This window comes from Gymnoscopelus braueri (genome assembly GCF_963280865.1).
Source record: "Gymnoscopelus braueri genome assembly, chromosome: 7".
In the NCBI taxonomy this organism is placed as follows: Eukaryota; Metazoa; Chordata; class Actinopteri; order Myctophiformes; family Myctophidae; genus Gymnoscopelus; species Gymnoscopelus braueri.
Window position 1 is genome coordinate 20,217,659 of NC_137608.1, and position 16,464 is coordinate 20,234,122.

At 39.1% G+C, this 16,464-nt stretch overlaps 2 protein-coding genes across 2 annotated transcripts in view; both read right to left on the reverse strand.

Annotated features, from left to right (window-relative positions):
- Nucleotides 1-3,411: 3,411 nt before the first annotated feature.
- Nucleotides 3,412-13,596, reverse strand: psat1 (phosphoserine aminotransferase 1). The gene is made up of 9 exons (XM_080432458.1): nucleotides 13,403-13,596; nucleotides 11,561-11,621; nucleotides 11,063-11,132; nucleotides 9,325-9,530; nucleotides 5,918-6,090; nucleotides 5,367-5,536; nucleotides 4,905-5,033; nucleotides 4,569-4,706; nucleotides 3,412-3,906 (listed from the first exon to the last, which is right to left on the reverse strand). The coding sequence occupies exons 1-9, from the start codon at nucleotides 13,457-13,459 to the stop codon at nucleotides 3,804-3,806; spliced, it is 1,107 nt and encodes a 368-aa protein (XP_080288584.1). The 5' UTR covers nucleotides 13,460-13,596; the 3' UTR covers nucleotides 3,412-3,803.
- A 1,280-nt stretch (nucleotides 13,597-14,876) lies between these two features.
- kiss1rb (KISS1 receptor b) overlaps nucleotides 14,877-16,464 on the reverse strand; it is a gene marked incomplete at both ends in the record, with an annotated part of 3,913 nt that continues 2,325 nt past the window's right edge. Inside the window, 2 exons of the mRNA XM_080433519.1 lie at nucleotides 14,877-15,095; nucleotides 16,210-16,362. Coding sequence (XP_080289645.1) covers nucleotides 14,877-15,095; nucleotides 16,210-16,362 — 372 coding nt within the window. The remainder of the gene's footprint in view (nucleotides 15,096-16,209; nucleotides 16,363-16,464) is intronic.

The following is a 16,464-nucleotide window of genomic DNA, read 5'->3' on the forward strand; positions in this document are numbered from 1 at the left end:
TCGGTCTGAAAAATTTGAGTGTTTAACCTGTTTGCTCCCCACTGTCGGAAGAGTTGTATTTATTATTCAAGTAGAGAACTTACATTAGGGCTCAACCTTGTTATACGTAGTTGGTGAACACAGTTCCACAGCTTGCTCAGCTGAAAAGAGTTAAAGCATGACGGACCAACTCGCTGCCGCACGCACGCACGCACGCACGCACGCACGCACACGCACGCACACACACATTCAAGCCCACTTAAATATTTGAATGGTAACCATTCATCACCGTTCATAATGCACAATTAAAAAGACATTTTAGCCTATTATTGTCAAATGCATTATTTGGACTAAATTGCATATTGTCAAAGGCCAGCTGACACTGTACATATATCTGTCTCATATTCACTGCTGCACATACTGTATAGCCATTTATCCATTGGCAATAGATGCACTTTCATGCATATATTCACTGGTGATAGATTGATAGAACATACTGGACATATGTATATTAATTAATTCAGATCATGTGCAGATGTGTTAAACACTAAGTCATTATATTTGACCTTATTTATCTCATTCTTATCATACCTGCCTCTATTCTGTGCGGTCTTTTTTACTGCTGTTGCTACTGCAATTCCTGAATGTCATCTTATCTTATTTTCATGGACAAAAACAATAGAATGGACTATAAAACATAACAAACAACAAAGAGTAGAGAAAAACGGAACTGAAAAATCAAATAAAGTAAAAAGCTAGAAAGCATTAGGTGGTCCTTGCAACCTCCAGAAAGATCTCTCTCTGTCTCTGCTCTCTGAATGTATAGGGTACATCACTTCATCCATTGATTTAACTACTTTTGACTTAAAATGCAGTTTCACAACAATCAATTTCATGAATGGGAGACCCTGAAGATGAGGGGAAGGTCAAATCTGATAGCCCCTCTTGCTAGACTATATAATAATTATATTTATGCCAATTCCGCAGTGTTTTAGTCATTTTAGATCAACTTTACTTTATTTGGGTGATTTAATACAGCCAACTGGTCTTTCCCTCCCAAAAAAATGATGACCGTCATCAATTTATGGGCTATTATGTCACCTAAGCCCCATTCAGAATTACCCAATTTGGCTGTTTCAGAGGAAGGGTATGTCTAGAGAAATCGAATTTGAAATGAAACTGTACTAGATATCTCCATTCAACCACTTGTTGTTTAATGGTATCTTAGGCCATGCAGTAACAGCAAATTTGACAGGAATATTTTTCTTGTAAATGAGAGAAAGTAAAGGAGTCCTTTTTTCCTGTCAACACATAAATACAATTTCCGCCTAAACTAAAGGCCTGTATTTCAGTATTCCTTTAGGTAAATCCCACTCTGACTATTTGCTGAAGATAAGAGTGAGCATTCTCAATTTATGGGCTTTTTTGTTACCTTGCTTTCCCCTATTTGGATTTAGCTAATTTGGCTATTTTTCAGAGATTGTGGAGTAGGTCTATTAAGAATAGCAAAAAAAATACACACAAAAGAAAAATAATTTTGCCACAAAATAAAAGTTCAGAAGTTTAATTAATGAGAGACCTTGAAGAAAAGAAAAAAAATCACACCCTGTGTGAAGTGGGCGGTGTCTTGCTAGCTAATCACAATACTGAATGGAGTCAACCAATCATGTAGAAAAGATAAATACATTTATTGAAACACTCTTTATGATGGACGAAACCATAACTTGAAAAAAAACCAAATTATGTTTTTTTTTTCAAGTTATGGTTTCTTATATAGGGCTATGCACATGTGTCATGCGACACTGGCCAATCACAGTCCTGAATAGATTGTGATTGGCCAATCACGGTGCAGGATAATTGTACAATTTTTTGGCCAATCACAGCGCAGGATAATTGTACAAATTTCCAAACCTCACTTATAGGGGCGGTTTCACCGCCCAAAAACATGGTTGTGTTTTGTTCTACCTTGGGTACAGGACAGGTATCTCAAAACCTAAGATCTTTTGTGAGGACTTGCTGCTAGACTACTGCATATTTCTTGGTCGAGTGGAGTGAGATCAGTCAGACAGACAGAGACTCTGAGAAATAACTGTGGAGGATATATCCCTGTTGGAGGGAGCCAAAGTTCATGGTTAAGTAGACTGGGTGAGTGTTCCAATTATCTTCATACTGGAGTTACTGCTGCTGAGGAGAGGATGAAGACTTCCAATGCCCTAAAACCAACCTTGGAACAATAATGGCTGTCATAGACAGGTTAGAAAGCTAACAAAGAATCCCATATGGAGACTGACATGAGTGTTAAGAGACACGAAGAAACATTATATCGCGAAAAGGAACATCAGACGACTGAAAGCTATATTCAATTCCAGCAGTCTAAATATATCATGCCTTCCCATTTGTGTTAGCATGACTTTACCCTCATCTTACATTACTGATGACCACTGATGTACTAAAAGTGCATCATCAAATAAAAAATAAAACAATATTCTGTCAAAATGACATTTAATATAAAAGAATCATCTACTGTATGAAGGAACTTGGTTCAGCAATGGTGAACCTTTTGATTAAAAAAACGGTTTTGTAAATGAATTTCCACTTTATTAATTACCTTTTCAGTTTTTCATTATGCAAATTCCCAATTTCCCCCCTGTACTCCCTGTCACTGCTGACCCCTACTGGCTGGTCTTGGGGAGGCTGCCACTATAACCTCACAGAGTCATGGTAATAGGCATGTAAGGGCCTTTGAATTAACTGATTGGAGGATTCTGCATGCCCACTTCTTACATTTTTGTTTTTTATTAATACAAGACCATTTGAGGAAGAGAGTCAAGGGACATAATTAAAATGTCCAGTACTTATGACTTGATTTAATGAAAATGATAGTGAATAAGGTTCCGTCTTTAAATAAGAAAGCATTCCTTTCCATGTTGTCGTTGTAAATACTTAATGTTTTTGATGTCTTGAATGAGACAGCTAAGGACTGGTGAACAGAACACAGCTGAACAGCTGAAAAAGAGCAGAGGACAGCACTTGTTAGTTGTGAACACCATCTGTGTGGGGATGAATAATCAGGAACAAAACTGCTGCGCACGCATGCGTGAGTTCATGTGGCTGCACTGAAGCCCACAGTGAAAAAACAAATCACTTGTAAGTGCACTTGGGGGATAATCAACGAACATCCCCAAAACATGCTAGAAAACATTCAACAAAAAACGAATTCTTGACAAATGCTGCCACCTAGAGGCAAAAAAGGGGGTGGAGGATCACAATTGTCAAGAAACCCTCTACTCCATTATAACGCATCAGCACTAAGTCTCAGTATTGACCTTTGACCACCAAATTGCAATATATATTGCAATATAAGTTTTATGGCCATGTGTTATTTGATGATTATACAGTGTGATTTGATGATTATACAACATTTTGACATTCCATTCGAGGCTCAACAGAGAAATAAGTGTGCATTGTACTACTAAGTTAGATTTTATTGGAATGTAAATATACTTTTTAACAGGTAAAACAATCTATATACATTAAAGCAATGTTAGTCAACAAATCCAGTTCCTTCTACATACAAATCAAATTAACATTACTGACCATGTAGTGTTTTAATATTTAGTAGCAAAATTATTGAACAAGTGTTACAAAACATCTTAGTAGAAGTGTATCTGGTAGATCCAACATGTATCCTAAACTAGACAAGCCAGAAACTACTTGAATCATTAACGTAGTGACAGAGTTTCACAGTGTGATAGACCAAGTTGATAGACCTTCACAGGAAAATTCTGGCGTTCTAGTGACTGAAATGTTAGCATGGTCTGGGTTTACTGGTGCTCCTTAAGGAATTCGATCATGTATGCGGCCAAGGCTTGGGCATCTTTCAGCGTAACAGCATTGTACAGAGATGCACGAATTCCCCCAACCGACCTGTAGGTGGAAACAGACCATTTTGGTTGAGGTCCCTTGCACTCGGACTGCTTTGTAACAAAACAATGCAACATCAATTTGTATTCAGCAGCAGTCGTTATAAACACCAGACCCTGCTGATGAATGCAAAACAGCTAATAAGACTCTTCAAATGATTGTGCAACATGGATTAGTTGTGCCAATTCTACCTGTATAGTTATTTTAAAAGATTTAGTGTGAAATACACTTACGCAAACCCAAAATAACACTGAAGTTAAGTAGGAGTAAATTATACGTGGACTCTAAACATACTGTGTGTAAATACTGTACATAATCCACCATTAACCCCTTGTCCCATAACTTTAGCTACAGTAGATACCTGGATAGAAACTAAGCACAATTGTGGTCAGACATGAGGTTGTGTGCCAAATGCCAACCTCACCAATCAGGTTTAGATGGTTCCCTACAGTAGGTATGTCTGTAAACTGCCATTTCCTTATCAAATTCCTGATGAAGATCAGTCTTTTGATGTTTAACGAACATTAAACAAGTGGGGCTGAGAAACGGTGTGACTTTCTTCTTCTTCTTTTTTTCATTGTTTATCTATCTGCCATTTGTCCAACACCCGGACACTGAGTAGGACATGTATGCACTATCAAACTTTCCCTGTGTGCAATCCTCACCTGTGTCCTTTCAAAGAGATCATTCCACATTTGGACGCCCCATCCAGGAACTTTTTTTCCAAAGCCTCATCCCCATCTTTCTTCCCCACACGAAAAGGCACATTCATGCGGCTCCGACATGGCATGTCAACTGGACACCTGTGTAAAAAGGTTCAACAAGCAACCATCATTTGTCACTTGTTGCAAACGATTTAAATCCTTATCTCTGCAAAAGAAATTTTAAAAATGGCATATTTCAAAATTCAACTCCATTCTGAGGAGTTGCTAGCTTTCTTTGACCCATCACAGAGATGAATCTAATATAGAGCTGTATTAAGGAAGGCCTCTGATACTTACGCATAGAATCCATTGGAAGCATTGACGATGTCGTAAATCATAGAGGACTTCTGCATGTTGAGGGCCTCCATGGCAGCTGTGCCTCCGTTGTTCTTGATCCACTCCAGGACCAGGCTCATGATGTAGATACTGATCAACATACAGCATGTCATTATGAAAAGGTAAACATACATACTAACATACACAGACACAAATGCCACTGTTCCAATATATACCTCGTGATGTTGTTGTTTTTTATTGTTTATTGTGTTTATTTGTATTTGTTACCTGATATAAAACCTGATTTAAAGAAAATGCATGGCCTTCAAGCAGTACATTTCCTAATTTCCTGAATAACTTACTTTGGGGGAAATGCATGTTTTTGCAACAATACACATAGGCGTAAATCAAAACTAGGTACTGTATGTTTCAATATCAATGAATGTAAAGATGCTAACAAAAGAAATAGCAGCACATGTGTACCTGAAACAAGGGGGTGTGTTGTACAGCGAGTTGGTCTCAGCTTGCACCTTGTAGTCCAGCACAATGGGACACTCTTTCAGGGAATGGCCTAACAAATCTTCTCTTACGATGACCACGGTTACACCAGCACAGCCCACATTCTTCTGAGCACCAGCAAAGATCAGCCCATACTATAAAAGAGTGTAAGGACACACACTTTAATAATGAATTAAAATAATGAATTAAGAATGAATGAAGAATCATTTACTTATATAAGCATCTTTTGTTTAGGCCAATGTTTTCAGTCTGAGGGTTAATAAAACCTTCAAATGAACCCATTACACATTTCAAACAACAAAAGCTCAGTCGAGTTGACCTCGTGACCTCCTATGTAAAGGACACCGACCTGTGTTTTGGCCCCAGAAAGTAATCCATTGTTGTGGGCCAGGAAAAATAAAAAATAATCTTGCCCTTTAACCAAAAGATTAATCTCTTTGAGGCAATCAACATCTTTACAGCCAGCTTTTCCCTGGGCTATAAAAAATATGTTCACGTTTCGAACCTCAACTCACCTTCGACACATCCACCGGCCGGGACAGGAAGTTGGAGGACATGTCGCTGACTAGAATAACTCCTTTTGAGTCAGGGACGAAGTTGTATTCCACCCCATGGACAGTCTCATTACAGCAGTAGTACACATAGGAGGCCGTGGGGTTCAGAGACCAACTGCTTGGGTCAGGGATCTCTGAGTGAACAATAGCACAATGGTCACACAACAAAACAATGGGTATTATCTTGCTTTAGTTAAATGCTCTTCTGATGCCATATTTTAGTTGTACCCCATATCCCTGCTTACATTTCTGCTTTGTCTTGGGGTGTTTTAAGATCTAAATTGTCCTTTTAAATTAACCCAAATGACTCCTCAAGCTAACCATAAAAAAGAGAGAAAACAAACTCACTCAAGGTTTTTTACTTGAAAGACAACTCAAGATATTTTTCTGGTATATTTGTGGTTCAGCTCTGATGATGTCCTAATGGACTTTTTCTGAACACTTCCAACTTGATTCATCTTAATACTTTACATTAGTTAAATATTCATAAAACCCACAGACAGGCAGGCTTAAAGGGATACTTCACTTTCGGGCCGGGGACACATTTAAAAAAAATATTAAAAATAAATGAAAAAAGTTATGGAAAATTCATGGCCCCCTCACGACACGCAGTGTCCTACTAATGTGTGAGGGGGCCATGAATTTTCCATAACTTTTTTCATTTATTTTTAATATTTTTTTTAAATGTGTCCCCGGCCCGAAAGTGAAGTATCCCTTTAACTTATAACCTGGCGTCCTTTGGGCATGTCATAGGTGAAACCTTTGAAATAAATTAAAAAAGAAAATGCGTAGATAGCCAATCTACAAGTTCACAACGCAACAGATCACGTGCGTCATACAATGAGGTATAACGTAAGGCATGCATTTATGAAAAAACATGAAAATATGAAGATACAAGGTTTCTGTCCGACAAAACCTTTATTTCTTGGCCTTAAAAAAGGACTGAAAACTGAAAATGTAACTAGGTCAGGTCAGGTAGGTTATTGTGGCCTCCTGGTGACGCTATAATAGGCCAATGTGAAAAGGGTGGCATTTCTTCCTCGGCCTAGTGGGAATGTGCGTGCATTCATGATTTGAGGCATTTTGTTGCAAAAATGTGTTTTGCTAAAGTAGACCTGCTGGTGGCACTATAACAGGGCAATGTGAAAAGGGTGGCATTTCTTCCGCGGCCTAGTGGGAATGTGCGTGCAAATTTTCACGGAAATCGCAAGCTGCGTTCATGATTTGAGACATTTTGTTCAAATCTGACCAATCCTGCAAATTTTGGAAGCCAACCTTAGCCAATCAGGATGGAATATGAAATATCGGACAGATGCATCTTGATCACATGACTATAGAGATACTGTGTACTGATTTGCGTGATGTTTGGATAAAATCTGAAGGATTAATATCCAAAAAAATTATTGACATAAGTCGGCCTCCTGGTGGCGCTGTAAAAAGCAGATGTGAAAAATGCAGTGCAAATGTTTTTCCTTGGCCTCTAGGGAGTATGCGTGCAAAGTTTCACGCAGATCGGTGCAGTTATAGTTAAAAATGCAAATCGGCCTGTTATAGCGCCACCATGAGGCTGATTTGAAACATTTCAAGTGGCATTTCTTCCTCGGCCTAGTGGGAATGTGCGTGTGCAATTTTATGGAAATGGCAAGCTGCGTTCATGATTTGAGGCAGTTTGTTCAAAACGGCCCAATCCTGCAAACTTTGGAAGCCAACCTTAACCAATGAGGATGGAATATGGGAAATCGAACAGATCCGGGTTGATCACAGGACTATAGAGATACTGTGTACCGATTTACATGAGGTTTGGTTAAAAACTGTAGGAGTAATGGGACAAAATGTGTTTTGCACACATCGGCCTCCTGGTGGCGCTATGACAGGCCCATGTGAAAAATGTGGGGCAGAGGTTCTGAATTGGCATCCAGGGAGTGGGTGTGCACAGTTTCGCAGCGACCGGGTCAACGGTGCCAGAGATTAGCTGGTAACACACAGACAGGACACACGGACGGACGGACGGACGGACAGGGGCGAAAACATACTCTCTCGCCATGCCGAAGGAGACAATAAAAAGGGGAGAAAAGTTTTCACGTGAGTCAGTCACTGATGTCCTTCTGTACATTAAGGAGGTCGATAGAGACACACGGCCGGAAGCGGAAGGCCTACAAATCCACGCCCACTTTTGACACTCGGGGTCCGTTAGAACGATGTACTGCAGCTGTCAATGCAATCTCTATGAGAGGCATTGTAAAATACCGTCATTTCACTGGTTAACTACTGAGGCTGTAGCGTTTTTTTTTGTGTTCTAATAATCTGTCCCATTTGTTTAATTTGTCCTTTTTAATGTCCCATATCTTTCATCTCGATATACTACCCACAATATACTATAATATACTCCATCAGTATGTCAAAACCGCTAGCATCGGTGATCCAGAGTTTAAGTGGTCGCATGGTATATACGTCACGGACGCATCCCTTGAGGTTTTCAATACCCAGAAAACTGGCGAAAGTGTCCGTTTTCAATAGGTTTTGGTCATTATCTCTGGAACAGAAGGTCCAATCTGCTCAGTTCAAAGCTTGTTGGATGCGTGACTTTGAGGACATTAAGCACGCAATGACACATTTTCGTTTTTTTTATTTTTTTTTAAGGGAGGCGAGATCTTAGTTGGGCAGGCGACCGCCTCTCCTGCCTCTACAGTGGGTACGCCACTGGTCGGCGCTCGGCACTCGTAAAGACAGTGATGTCACTGAAATGCCTGTCTGCCGTTTACCCTCTGCTGTGTTAGCATTATGGGTAACTCATTAAAGTGGCAAATTAAATGTGAAACACATCAACTATTAAGAAAACAAGAAGATATGTTGACAAAGACACTCCATACATTTGGAAACATATTTTTATTTAAATCAATATCGTCTCCAGTTAATGTAGGAATATTTCAAAAGTAGGCTAATTCTCATATCCTCTCATAGGGATTGCATTGGCAGCTGCAGTTCATCGTTCTAACGGACCGGGAGTAGCGGCGCTGTCTCAAAAGTGGGCGTGAAATTTGTAGTCCCCGTGTGTCTCTATAGGCTGCATGGGGCTGCCATTTTGTTTTAATTAGAGACAGCCCGAAAGTCATTAGGTATTTTATGCTTTCACAGAAGGTCTCATCTCACACTATCCCAAGTAGCCAAAGTGCTACAATACTGCTCTTGGAACTATGTTCCACTATAGTTACATCTACATACACTGTAAGCTTGTATGAATAGCAATCTGTGGCAAACAAATTCCCAAAAGCATCCTGTAACATTAAACTTTATTGGTCTCCATGTATATGCATGGATTGGATGCACTCCGATGTACAGTATATAAACACACAGATACATAGACTTACTGGTGTGGCTGTCCTGTTTGGGGTGGACAATGTTAACCTTGCCATATTTCTCAGCTTCTTTGGCAGCTTTGGATGACCAGATGCCCGTCACAATGTAATCAGCACACTTGTCCTCCTTCAGGCCAATCAGGTTGAGGGGAACAGCGCTGAACTGTGCAGATCCGCCTCCTTGCAAAAACAGTACCTTATAGTTGGAGGGGATGTTCCTATGGGCATAAAACGTCACCATTGATAAGTGATTGTGCAGTATGTTACTAATAAACATTGTTAAATGTATCAGATTTGGCTTCCAAGCATGGCTTCCTGTGAACCTGAGCTGAACCATGCAAGATGAAGACTATATTCTTGAATAGCCAAAAGATCAGAGATCTCTGACTACTGATACGTCTAGTGACATTGAAATTAAATGTAGTGGCTAGAACAGTGGCGAGTACGGCCGCTAACCTACGGCTATACCCACTGCTTTGAAAACAAATATTACTGTCCCAATATGAAGGACAGCCCTTAAGTCTTTGCATTGGTTTGTTTTTAACTCCTAATTGTTCCCACCCTGTTTTAGCCCCTACATTGAATTTAGATGTCTCACTGATCATCTGGTTTAGGTGAGATTAGACCAGAAACGCCAACAGGTTGTTACAGTTACACTAGTAATCAGTCTGGAATGTGGGCAGACTGGGAACAACCTTTATTATACTTTGTTCCACGCAGGTGTCGCGCACCGAAATAGCTGATCTACAAGGTGACTGACAACACATCGCAATATGACAACATATTGCTATTTTTGGTGTGCACATATATTTCACTCATGAGAAAGCAATGTTAACCCTCTATGCTTTCAGTGGACTTGTGGATTTAGTTAAATCCAATCAAATTAGGGTTAAGTTCAGAACTGTTTGTATGTGCAATAAAACAATCAACACATACAGTAAAACACTAAAGGTCCTTACACACCGGGGCGATTTTTTTCGTGCGAATAATACGCTTTTTTTAAAAACCTTATAAAGTCAATGCAAGCGTACATGGCGCGAAAAAGCGGAAAAGCGAAGCGAAAAAGCGTCTTTTAATTATTCGGAACGAGTCCGAATTTTGCGTATATTCGCACATTCGCCGGTGTGTAAGGACCTTTAGACTCCCTTAACTTCCCAGCGCCACACATTTCTGTGTCACTTATATTATTCTGAATTACAGATTTGCAAATGTGTTGCTATGGGATACTAATTAATCCATGCAGCTGTAATGTTTCATGCACACAATCCATTGTGTCACAAAAGTCAGCATGCATTGAATACAATACAAAAGTAGTATCTTCTTTAATCCACCAGCCATTTTGTCCGATAGTCAAGCCCTCCAAAATCATTTAGTTAGTTTCTTGTCTCTCCACCTGTATCCTGAAATAATGCAGAGGCTTAGCGTTATCCTGTGGTTGGTCTGCAACTAAATCTAAACAATGCAAAACACTTCAGTAGGGCCCAGAATATATAACCTGATATCCCTATTTTGGGCATGTTATAGGCAAGATTTTCCAAAAAATTCCAAAAATAGAGAAAATAGCCCATCAATGTACAAGCTCACAACGCATCACAATGCGACACAATGTGAGCTTGTAGGTCATCTATTACAAAAATGTTTGAAAGTATAAAATAGGGCTCAATTGGTTAAAGTACAATAGATCAATTAAAGGATACAGAGAACATGGATTCTTGTTAATAGTATTTAAAATGGCAAATGAAATACTCACAACAACTCTCTCAGAAGGTTCTCTGTTGTGTTCAGAATTTTGTTGAAGTCTGATGATCTGTGGCTCATCTCTGTATTGTACAAAATTAATGACATTTCATTTGAATTAAGTATGGTTTAATTTCCCCTTCTACAGTAGCATCTCATTCAAAGTGCCTGGATGTAGTTAAATGCCATCAATAAGCCATGCAGTAGCTTTGTGGTTATAAATTGGGGAGTTTTTATTATTAATTTTTCCACACAACCTCCCTAACACAACAGTGTCAACATGTGAAATGTATGTACATTTCTGACAGAAACAAGAACATTTCTCAACAGTGGAATGAATGTGATGTATAGCTTTGGAGAGAAAAATGTGTTTGCCAACGCATGCTGATGAGATATTTAATGAAAGGCAAAGCATTTTTAAACTGCACATTATAATACATTGTGTGAACTGATTGATAATCAATAAGTTACATCAGTACTCGTCTTGAACATGTCTCTAGAAAATAATTACCAAGAACACTAATCCCAATTCCACTGTAGTTGATGAGTTCCTTCTGCGCTTGCAGCAGCACCTGCAATTACATAGGCCTGTTAACTTACTGTTATATAGGCTATTACAGACACAATTTCCTCTAATGTGTAATGTGTATACTATTAATTAGTAACATTCTAAACAATGAAGTGGATGATACATTGCCACAAGGAACACAATGGATACAGGAAGAGTGGGCACTTTTTTTTAAATGTAAAAAAAAAGAATTGGGAAAATGGTTTGAAATAATGTAAAGTATACATGATTTGAACATGCATGGCAGGACTATCAGACATACATTTACCCTTCAACTTCTTGTTTATAACGAGAATGACACCGGTTTTGAAGTCACAGGTTTTGAAGCAATTTGTAGTCATTGTAGAAATATTAGGCCTTAACTAATACATATAATGTTCAAGCATGTTCAAATCATGTCTACTTTACATTACTTCACTTTTTACATTTTAGAAGAAATAGCCAATTGGTGCCCACTCTTCTGGTTACCAACAACATTACCACGATTACCCTTATTATATATATATAAAAGTACTATATCTATAGCAACCGCACATACTGGGGGAAAGCGCCTGGTTTTCACCGTTTATTTCGGTTGCCCTAAAACGTCCCCTTCTACCAAAACAAACAGTGAAAACACCTAATTACACTGAGAGAGCCTTGTGTCTCTGCAGGTAAACACCACTACACTTTGCATTGTTATGTATAACACAGGGCAAAGTTACATACTATGCCTTTAATCAATTTAACCATTTTGTATTCGTGGTGGGCTATTCAAAAATATCAACAAGTTAATATCACACAGCTTGTACATTGGCTATAGACTTTTTAAAAGGCATTGCATAGCACTTTTACATGTCAATGTTTGCAATTCAAAACTGGCTCACGTAAAAGTCAATGCCTAACGCCCCCCAACTGTATTTTTCTTTTTGATTTCTAACTGTATGTTTGTCTGTCATTACATTTTTCGATGAATTGAAAGGACCCCAATGGAAACAAGCCATAGGCTTTCTTGGGTTTAAATCCTTTAAAACTGTAGGCCTACTTTCCTGTTTTTGTTTTTTTTTGCAAACTGCTAATAAAGTATTCAATCAATGTCACTGACTAATCTGAGTTCCCAGAAGTTCTCAGTATAAAAACGGGAGGGAGGGGTGAGTCAGTGACAGGCAGAGTTGAAAGGGTTTAATCCTGCCATCTAGAGGGTGCATCAAGCGAGCACAAAAGCGCATTTTCCACATGAATGAATGAGGCTGATGCAACTCAACACACTGTTTCAGCAAATCTGGGGTTGCCATGTCGACAACATGTGCATGTCATCAAGTCTCTTCATATCACAGAAGAATTAAAAACACAACAATAAAAGGGAGTATAGCCTAATAAACGTCATCTATCATTTATCAATGTTTAATAGCCTTGGATCAAGACTATGATAGATGTATTTTTTATCGAGTCTGACTTTTACTTTCGTATCTATGATTATGCAACTGTCAAAATCGATTAAATACATATATGATAGTCTTGATCCCAGGCTAGATATTTCATACTCTTTTGATGCATTTGTATGTCATTTCTGTTTTTATCGCACAAAAAGCAGACACAAAGCATGCAAATGAGGAATATCAGAATCTGCCGCACAAGGATGTATCTGCAAATAAACCATCTCCTGGCTGTAAAGTTTAAACATAGCAGGTTCATCAATGATTTAAAAACTTAAACACAGTTGCATTGAAAACCTCCCCATGTGCAAAACTGTAGCGGTGTAGCCTGTCCTCCATCAAACTATTAACCATAAAGTTTGGATCTTACGGATTGCGGGAGTTTTGCAGGTCCAGCGCCAAAGTTAATGGTTTGTTTCTGCTCCATGGTGACAAGGTTTTGTTTCCTATAGTTTTCAGTAAAGGTGGATATTGCCGCTGATCGATTTCGTGGTGCAAATGACCTAAATTTCTCACATTCGCTTTCACTACACTCCTGTGATTTATTGTTCCTGTGTGTGTGTGTGTGTGTGTGTGTGTGGAGTTAGCCGACAGAGTTGAGGAGCAACCCCATTTCTCAGCCTGCTGCATCTGATTGGCCAATGTCTCCTGTGTCAGGACAGTCTGTTTGCATTGTTCATTGGTGGAGGACGGCTATGATTGGCCCACGCCATAATGTGATGTAGGCCTACTGTGATGCATGGAAAGGGAGATGCTGTAGATCTGGATTTACAGCAAATACTCTTTGTTAAAAATATAGCCAATGAGGAGAGCAATTTGGGTTGGAGATCCAATTTCTTGGGGAAAAAAGATATGTTAGAAGTCGATTATTGATTGGAGCACATTATATGTAAAATTATTTATTCTAAATGGGGCATGACTCAATATGAAGGGTTAAATTAGGAAGAAAATGAAATATGTGTAAAAAAAAAAAACTATTCAATAAATATATCATATGAAATGCAAGACAGAACTTTTCTTATCTCCCAAAACAAGCTTCCAGGTAGACATGTTTTGAGATGGTGTAACAGAGTTAGCACAACTGAATGTCCTGTACCCAACTGTTGCCATCCTCAAAAAAAAAATTGATCTAGAGAAGTACGGGCCAGCATGGAAGGAATTGACTTCAATATTGAAATAAATGACAAATCATGCAGGTATGGTATATTCAAAGAGAAAATTGAGAAGGAAAAACATGAATTATTTTTGGTGGATTATGTGTGTTGTATTGGCAAACCTTTGGAAAACAAAATGCAAAATATCACTAGGTCAAGTTCAAACAATCCCCTATAATGCTGTTTTTAACCAGATACTGACCAGTCTTAAAAGGGCTCCTACCCTGGATAAGGTTAGAAGAAAATAAACACCTTGGCACCTTCTCGATTTTTAAACAGTAGGCCTATTGAATGGAACTAATACCTATGTCTATGTTGTTTGATGTTTTGTTTGTTATCTTTTCTGTCTGGATGTATTTTGTTCTGTAAGAATAATATTTTTTTAAAAACATTGAAAGGGAGAGACAGAGAGAGAGAGACAGGCATGAGTGAGTGAGTGAGTGAGTGAGTGAGTGAGTGAGTGAGTTTTGATTGATTGAATACTTTAATTCAATTCAATTCATCAAGAGTGAGTGAGTGTGAGTGTGTGTGTGTGTGTGTGTGTGTGTGTGTGTGTGTGTGTGTGTGTGTGTGTGTGTGTGTGTGTGTGTGTGTGTGTGTGTGTGTGTACACTGTACAATGATGCGCACAGTGCTCTCATCTCCAGAGCAAACATAAATAAATAACGAGTGTTCTCTGTCCGAATGACCTTTAGGTGCCAGATGAAAGAAAGTGCATCTCTGTATGCCTTTTGGGGGTCTGGCACTCTCTCTCTCGGTTCCCCACCCTGGCTCTTGCCCGAGCGCGCCAGGAGAAGACGGCAGGGAAGGCATGCTTGAAAGCTTTTCTGAAGTTGTTACCCATGAAAGCATAAACCAGCGGGTTGACAGAGGAGTTGGAGTAAGACATGCAATGACCCCAAATCTTCAGCTGTGAACACAATATCCAAACAAAAAGCGTCAATGTCGTTACAGGCTTTGTGATGTAAGAATGCAACAGGAAAAACCCAATTTTAATCAACACTCTAATTCATGAACCATGATGAATGCTAGCACAGCAGATGTACTTAAGTTTGATAGTTGTTTGTATACTTTGTCAGGGCATGTCAGTGTTGTCGGCATACCTGTGAGTGACACTGAAAGTAGTCCTTTAGAATGTGTGTGTTCATCATCATACAGTAGCAGTCTAAATGATCAAAATCTAGGGCCACAGCCTGCACCAGCACTAAACTTGTGAGAGAGTGTGAAAACAAAACCCAAATGACCTCCAGCTACAGACTAGTGCCACTACTACAAGAAATGCAGACAAATAACTGAGCCACGAGCCCTGACTCTATCACCAGTAGAGCAAATGTAATTCAATGTTGATTCAGACTGCGGTCTCTCGCCTGCAAAACCAAACATCTACTGCTCAGCTGAAAATGGAATCCCCCCCTTGGCCTAAGGAGATATTGGCCATTCTAGGCTACAGGCATGGCTACCCCTGCTCAGTGGTGGAAAAAGTACTCAAATGTTTTACTTGTACCAATACTGCAATATAAAAATACTCTGTTACAAGTAAAAGTCCAGAATTAAAAATGTACTAAAATGTACTAAAAGTACAAAAGTATTGGCATCAAAATGTACTTAAAGTACCAAAAGTAAAAGTTCTAAATATTTGAAAATAGCCGATCTACAAGCGATGCGACGCGTTGTGAGTCTTGTAGATCTTCTATTTTCAAATAGCCTAGGTATAAAATAGATCTAAAGTGGTTGATGTATGTTTCATTATATTATAGTTTATATCTGAAAAGTAACAAGTAACTAAATTTTTCAAATAATTGTAGTGGAGTAAAAGTACAATATTTGCCTCTGAGATGTAGTGCAGTAGAAGTAAAAGTATTGGAAATTGGAAATACTCAAGTACAAATACCTCAAACTTGTACTTAAGTACAGTACTTAAGTAAATGTACTTAGTTACTTTCCACCACTGCCCCTGCTACACAAACAGAGACTCTTCTATATGAAGTAAGATCAGTGTATTAGACTTAGAGAGAGAGAGTCACCTTATAGAGGACATAGCTGCGGAGGCCAAAGGCTTGCAAGAGGATGCAGACCTGGATGGGGCCCCAGCAGATGAGGAACAGGACCACCATCACCACCACCATGCGAGAGACCCGCGCCCGGACTGCTGCTGTCCGCTCTACCTGAGCCGTCAGCTAGAACAAGGGACGAAGCGGAAGGTTGTTAGGGGTTAAGCCTAACTTATACTTAGTTGTATTCGCATGCATGTACATTAGTCGTGTCGCAAACCTTACAAT